Raw genomic sequence first — 6,951 nt, 5'->3', positions numbered from 1 at the left:
AGGAACAGTTTTCCTATGGGTTTCATTTTAGAAACCTTAAGTGGGGGAGATGGAACGTGTTTACAAGAAGCAGATAAAGCACGAAAACACCTCTTGCAGCTTGAACCCCTTTCTTGAGTGCACTTGCTGCTTTCCTTCCACTTTCTGAAGACCAGCTATCATTCAGGCAGTTCCTCTTTTGATGGCTGAATCGCTACTGGATTGCTCAGGAAGAGAGGTGACCGACACAGGGCAGGCACCAATGTTTACTTTGCTGTTATTTTGTTGGCGTTTGGCAAACAGTAAATGTTCGCCTCCTCCATGCTGATCTCTTGATATTACTAGTGGGAGTAGCAATCCTCCACTACTTTTTCCTTCTGCCCTCAAAGAGAAGGTCTGAAGCAAGCATGGATGTGCTCTCAGAGGCACGGTGCTCCTGTGGGCTTCATTTTTTGCTATAGCTGTTAATTACTCCTCTGTGATGGAGAGTTAATACAGCTTTTTCAGTTAGAGTAGTGCCTGGAAATAAATGTTTGCTTCAGGGTCAGAATCACTGTGGGAGCTGCTGAATTGTCGAATTTAGCTTGTACTGTCTGACAATTCATTGTTTGATTGCCTAACAAGATCTATACATTTGAAAGGTATTTTTGTTTATTTACTGTTTTATTAATTCTTACTCTGCCTCTCTGTGCTGTATTGCGTTCTACCAAGATGAGTATAAAATGAATATTAATCTTGATAAGCATGTATAGGATTACAGATGAGTTCAATGCAGAGTATGCAGCCTGCTTGGTAGAGAGTTTGTAAGGACATTTGCCATACAGAAACTAACTCTCTTTTTTCCTTTTTTTTTTTTTAATAGGAGCTAGGAGCTGTGTCCCTAGATGGGTATTTTCATCTTTGGAAAGCAGAGCACACACTGTCAAAGGTGCTTTTCTGTTTGTTGGTGTAAAATTTCAAAAATTGCCTAGCAGTTAAGGCCCTTCACTGTTCTTCATTTACTTTAAATGTTGAAGAAAAGAGGAGTGTTTGCAAAACACTTACAGCTTTATGTAAAATGAAATGTCCTAAAAATTACACTTGGAGAGAAACTCCCTGTTCCCCTTACTTCGAAGGGTGGGAGGTGGTCTTAACTTTCTGCCATTTCTAGGTGAGCTGAAATGAACTGTGGCATCGAGTATGATGGATACCTGATTAGCAGAGTTCATGAAGGAAGTTGCACTTGAGTCTAATTGCAGATCAAACCCAGACACACCTGTGCTAGTATGAGATAGGCTTTTTCAGCTGAGGGCTGATGCCTGTGTACACCTGCTGAAGAAATAACAGCACCTGAGGTTTAAAACTATTTGCCAAAATGTCCATTGGTGTTTTTTTGCATAATACTTGGCTTCAGCCTTTTCCAGTCTCAGTTGGGTTCGGATAAGGCACCCCATCTTCTTCAGATTTTTTCCTTTGTGTCAGGTTGTTGCTTTTCTCTTAAAGTTCTGTTTTTGTGGTGAACTTGTTTTTCAGCTGCATTTTGTTATTTTTATTGCGGCTTCCTTGAACATAGCTTACAGAATTGAACTATTAACATCTTGCTCTTTTCTCGCAATGGGTTGATTTTTATTTCTTCTGTTCCCAGTTACTTTCCACAAAGTTGCCATACTGCAGGGAGAACGTGTGTTTGGCTTACGGTCAGGAGTGGTCGGTGTATGCAGTTGGATCGCAGGCACATGTCTCCTTCCTGGACCCCAGGCAGCCTTCTCACAATGTGAAATCCGTCTGTTCCAAAGAGCGAGGCAGTGGTAAGAAACTCATCGAAGGGTGCTTCAGATGGTTTCCTTGCAGAAGTAGCTATTAAGACTGCTGTAAGATAAGCTTTTAATAAATAGGAAAGGTTTTTCATGTGATAGACTAAATCAGTAGTAGTATACATAGGTTTTGCTTTTATGACAGCATTCCTTGAGCAACCAACAAACGTGAAAGCCGCTCTGAAATCTAGTGGTAGACAACAGTACTGCTTTTATGAACAACTAAGTCCAAATAATACTGAACTTTAAAAAGTGTGTGTTTTACTTCCACTTCTTTTTTTAAATTGTGTCTTACTCTGTTTAATTTAATCTCAAAGCAAACCCCGTCTTCAGACCACTGTTAATACTATCTGTTCTTGCACTTACCTCTGGGAATGGAAAAAGCATGTTGTCTGCTCTATGCTAGCACATTGGAAGTCTGTGCTGTGAGAGAATGGTTGCTTTGAACTTTTAAAGCCAAGAGTGACACTCTTAATTTTCAATGCTTATTTATTTGCTTCAAATATACTTACTCTTAAAAAAAAAAAAGTGTTTGCAGGTTTGAGTGCTGTTTTTGTTTTTCTGATGTTAAGGTGCACTGGCACACAGGATGCAGTATGTGCCATTGAACCTTACACCTGGGCCAAGCCTGAGGTCTTCCAGGGTGCATGGTCCCATAAGCTGCTTCCCATACCTTTATTTTCAAGCATGAGAAGGCACTGTGCTGTGATGCCCATTTGAAACCATATTAGACCCAGACTAATTGCAGTCTTTGTTTAGTTGGGTTCTGGGCATCCATCTTTTCATTGGGCAGGTTATCAAAAGAGAATGCATGCGGGCAAGGGTTAGGAGAGTTTTAGTTATGTGGTTACTGGAGTTTAAACAGTGCTGTCTGGATAAATGTCAGGGTCTGCTGCTTTCAGATATGACAGAAGTTTCTATAGGGTGGGAAAAGATGCTTCAGCAGCGTGTGTCATCTGAACATCTTAACCAGCAGCAGCCCTTGTCCTGACCTGCTGTCAGTGAGGAGTCTGGAGGTCCTGACACTGCCACTCTTCGGTATCGTACCAAGACACTAGAGTATGGTGCCCAGCGGTGTCTGAAAGCTTCTGCCTTGAGTATGTGATCGTCCCTCCTGGGGGGATGATCTGCATGTAGGTAGTATCTCGGGGGCATCTCCAGTCCTTGTCTGGAGAAAGCCTTTGTTCAGTGCTGCTTCTGTGTAGTAGGTGGATCTTTTTATTTTTTCCATGATGATAGAGGCACTTGAGTAACATTAGTTCCCAGGATACTCGGTGTTTCAACTTTCTGTTGATCTCACTGGGACTTGAGCGGTGCAGTACCTCCAACAAGTAGGCTCTGTATTGATTTATGGTCTAAAATGTGGGTTGATTTCTAAGTGCTTGTGAGTTACATGAATGTGCTTTCAGCTTTCCAGTGCACCCACTGGATGTGTTAAGTCCACGTTAACATACTAGTGTTGTACACAAAAGCGAGGCAAAGAAAGGTTGTTGCTCACTGAAGACTAGGTCTGTTTTTTACCCAGTGAAACCCTGCCTGCACTGTGTGAGAAGATACAAGATGCACTAAAAAGCATGAGCTAAGCGTCGCATTTCTTAGCAGCTGCATAGGGAAGCGCAGGCCCTGGACTCTACTTCCTGACCTGTGAAAGCAACTGCTTTCTGCTGGACTTGCCTGCAGTGCAGTGTTGTGTGCCCCGACGGTACAGCCTGAAGGCGGCAATGCTAATGTAATGGACGGAGCTTGTGCAGCACGGGCTCTGCGTCTGCTCCTTGTGTAGAACGTGCTACTGCGTCTTCGCTTCCTTCTGGGATTGGTAGATCCTCCCTGCTGCTCAGGAGAGAGACTCAATTTGCGGGCCTAAGCAGTCCAGGTCCACAGGTGGTAGTGCTGGAGAGTTTACTGTGGTCAGTTCTGGGCACAGATTGTGTGTTTAGTCTGACAGGAATGATTAATCTGATGTACTTCTGCCCCTTTGAAGTGCTCTTCTCAAAAGCATCCTCTTAGTAGTGAGTACATCATGGATTCCTTCAATTTATTTTGATTGGAGAAAGATCCATGGCTGTTCTGCTTTTTATTAATAAATTGCATTGAAAAGTATATGCCATCTGCTTTCATACTCCAATATCTGTTTGTTAAGTAAGTGTTCTGCTTGTTCTGGGTGGCTTGTCAAGAGCATTTTTGGAGCAAAAATTGAAGCAACCTTCTTGTGCCTTTGTCCTCTTATCCTGCTCTTGCTGACTGCAGAAGACTTAAAGCTTTCTGCATGCGTTTGCCAGAGCCAAGACCTTATAATGGAGGGAGGGCGAGGTGTCTCCACCTTGTTCGTATACGTTTGTAGTTCTCTGAATTAAAGAGGAGGTTCTTTTTTGAATTTGGTATATCTAATTCTGCAGGTGTGAGACTTGCTCACTGGTTTCCCACCTTTGGCTGCAGGCTTAATGACTTCACCTCACATCTGGAACATGACAATGTGGCCTTGCCTGTTCTGAGTGTGCTGGTGGCTGCAGATGTAACATCAGGTTGCAGAGGTGGAAGATTGAGGATGTGTTTTTAGTTAGGACTCTATACAGAGAGGAAGGGGAAACTCCCTGGCTTCATCCACACCTCTTGGATGTCTGCTGTCATGTGTACTGCTGGGTGTACTCCACATTACAGGTTTTGTGACTTTCAGACCCGCTTGGTACGGTGATGGGAGATGGCACGTGGATGTAGCTGGCACAACTCACTCATTTCCTCTGCTGTTTGAATGCTCCTTTTGGTACTTCAAAGAGGGCTTAAAGCCCTGTGGTTTATAACTAGGCATCATGTTGTGCAGTAAGGAAAAAGATAGATGTGGTGGGGTTTAATCTGTGTAGAAAAGTTGTTTGGGGTAGAGTGCTCACACAGAACAAACCTTTTTGCACAGTAAGCAAGAGATAAGATGACAGAACATTTTGCAAATTCCTACATACAGAATGTCCCCAAGAGTCTTTCCAAGGATCCTTGTTTAGCTGAGGCTTCAGATTTAGATGTTGTGGAAAAAAAGTACTCTCATACTCAGTCTAGTGGCATTAACTGAATTGTATTAGAATGTTTTATTTGGGCTGGAAAGTTGTTGTAGCTTCCCGTGTACTGGTGGAACATGGTGTTGCTTAGGTTGCAGGATTCCTGGTGTGTTTTCATTGCTGGGTGAAGTGCTAAAAGTGCCAGCTACAAAGAATAAGCTTGTGTGAGAGAATTTGAGTGGACATAGCGTCAAAATTATTTGATAGCCTGATCCGTCTTAGCAGCAAAGTGACTAGTGATTACTATGGTTATACTAGCTTACAGCTAGCCCGTGGATCAGCAAAATGCACTTGGTGGCAGCTGGGACAGTAATTTTTCACACATGGTCACTTACCACAACTTGCCAGGTAGCTAGATAGGGTGTGAGCTCCTGGGGGAAACCAATGAGGCATTCTTTCCTCTGCCTGCTGCCACGTACTCGCTCATGGTGTGTTCTCTTAGAGGCTTGTGGCAGAAGGAACAAAGCTGCTCTTGATCCTAAATGGCCTATGATCTCTGCTTGTCTGGCAGAACTGGAGCCTGCTGAGAACGAGGCTTCTTACACTGCACCGTCAATGCAGCTGAAGACCTCAGAGGAGAAGTAGTCTGTGTAATGGAAGCTGCTGTTTCAGCAGCATCAGTGGGATTTGTCTGCACTGTTCCGTAGCAGCAGGGAAAACTTTTTGTGTTATGGAGAATACTAGTAGGTAGTTCTTCTTAAAGGAAATATTAGACATCAGGCAGCAGCACTGCAGAGCCAAAGCATCCATTTTCCTCACCGCGTTGTATGTCCCTTCTCTGTTTGATAGGTATTCGATCAGTGAGCTTCTACGAGCACATCATCACAGTGGGAACGGGGCAAGGCTCCCTGTTGTTCTATGATATCAGAGCCCAGAGGTTCCTGGATGAAAAGCCCCCACGTGCCTGCTATGGACAGAAGCAGAAATTGGGAGGAAGTGAAATTTTGAAGTTGACTACTGGGAAGGGCTGGCTGGTGAGTAGCTTGAGGCTGTAGGAGACCCTTTATACAGGCGTGCAGTAGGGCTTGAGAACCAGTTCTTTTCATTGTAATGGGAGCAGTTTGTGAAATGCATCCCAGCAAACCATTGATCGTGTAACTGATAACTGTAATCATGAAATCCAAGAAGTGCTTTCTGCAAAAGCTTTATGAAAGGGTATTGAAGCTTGGCTGCTTGTGTGTAAGGCATAGTGTCTTCTGTTCATAGGCACTCGTTCATAAATGAACTAGGTTTTATGACTTTGTAGTTTTGAATGTAATCGAACTTCTAGTTTTCAGAGCCTCAGAAGCAAAATACATTGTCTCCCTTTGAAACTGTGCTACTCTAATGTGATACTCAAAGTAAGAAAGATTTAATTTTGTGCAGTTTTAGAAACCGTGGCTTCCCGAGGACATGCCATGGCAGGAACTTGAGTTCAATTTCCTGTATGTTATCGTAAAGCAGTCAATGGCTCTGTCTAACTTCTCTCCGTTATCTTTCGTATCAGTGTGATGTAACTTTAAAAACTAATGGAACTTGATATCCTTCCTACCTTGGACCTCAGCCCCTCAAATGCTCTCAGAAGAAAGCTTCAGCACAACTCTGGTATCTTCAGGTTGAACTGTCTGAAGCTGGGGGGAGTATTAACAAAAAAACATCCCTTTTTAATCTCTGGAAGCTACCTTTTGCTTTTGTGAAATAAGGTTTTGGGTTTGTTTGGCTACAATAACAATCTAAACTTTCCTTCAACAGAATCATGATGAAACCTGGAGGAATTATTTTTCTGACATAAATTTCTTCCCAAATGCTGTTTACACCCACTGCTACGACTCGTCTGGAACGAAACTCTTTGTGGCAGGAGGCCCTCTTCCATCAGGACTTCATGGGAATTACGCTGGTCTCTGGAGCTAATGATAACTCATTATAAATGCTGATCTTTACACAGATTTACACTTTTCTTTTTTCTAACAGCAAAATTGTGTGATGCCATTGAATTCTGATTTAAACGCAAGTTATTTTTTGGCAAAGTTTTCTGTTGGTCTCTCAACAGTTTTATACATCTTTTTGAACCAGTTTTTTGCTTTAACCTCCTTGATCCTTTATATGAAGGGGTTTTAAATCCTTTTTTATTGTATTTACTCCAAGTGACTCTT

At 42.7% G+C, this 6,951-nt stretch overlaps 1 protein-coding gene across 1 annotated transcript in view; it reads left to right on the top strand.

The window, feature by feature from the left end:
* DCAF12 (DDB1 and CUL4 associated factor 12) overlaps positions 1 to 6,948 on the top strand; it is a 24,771-nt gene extending 17,823 nt beyond the window's left edge. Inside the window, exons 6-9 of the mRNA XM_010133770.1 lie at positions 842 to 907; positions 1,604 to 1,766; positions 5,609 to 5,793; positions 6,551 to 6,948. Coding sequence (XP_010132072.1) covers positions 842 to 907; positions 1,604 to 1,766; positions 5,609 to 5,793; positions 6,551 to 6,709 — 573 coding nt within the window. The 3' untranslated portion in view covers positions 6,710 to 6,948. The remainder of the gene's footprint in view (positions 1 to 841; positions 908 to 1,603; positions 1,767 to 5,608; positions 5,794 to 6,550) is intronic.
* The last annotated feature ends 3 nt before the right edge of the window (positions 6,949 to 6,951 follow it).

Source organism: Buceros rhinoceros, unplaced genomic scaffold (assembly GCF_000710305.1).
Source record: "Buceros rhinoceros silvestris isolate BGI_N320 unplaced genomic scaffold, ASM71030v1 scaffold15433, whole genome shotgun sequence".
NCBI classification, from domain to species: domain Eukaryota; kingdom Metazoa; phylum Chordata; class Aves; order Bucerotiformes; family Bucerotidae; genus Buceros; species Buceros rhinoceros.
Note: the sequence above shows the minus strand (reverse complement) of the source record. Positions and strands in the feature narration are given on the sequence as shown.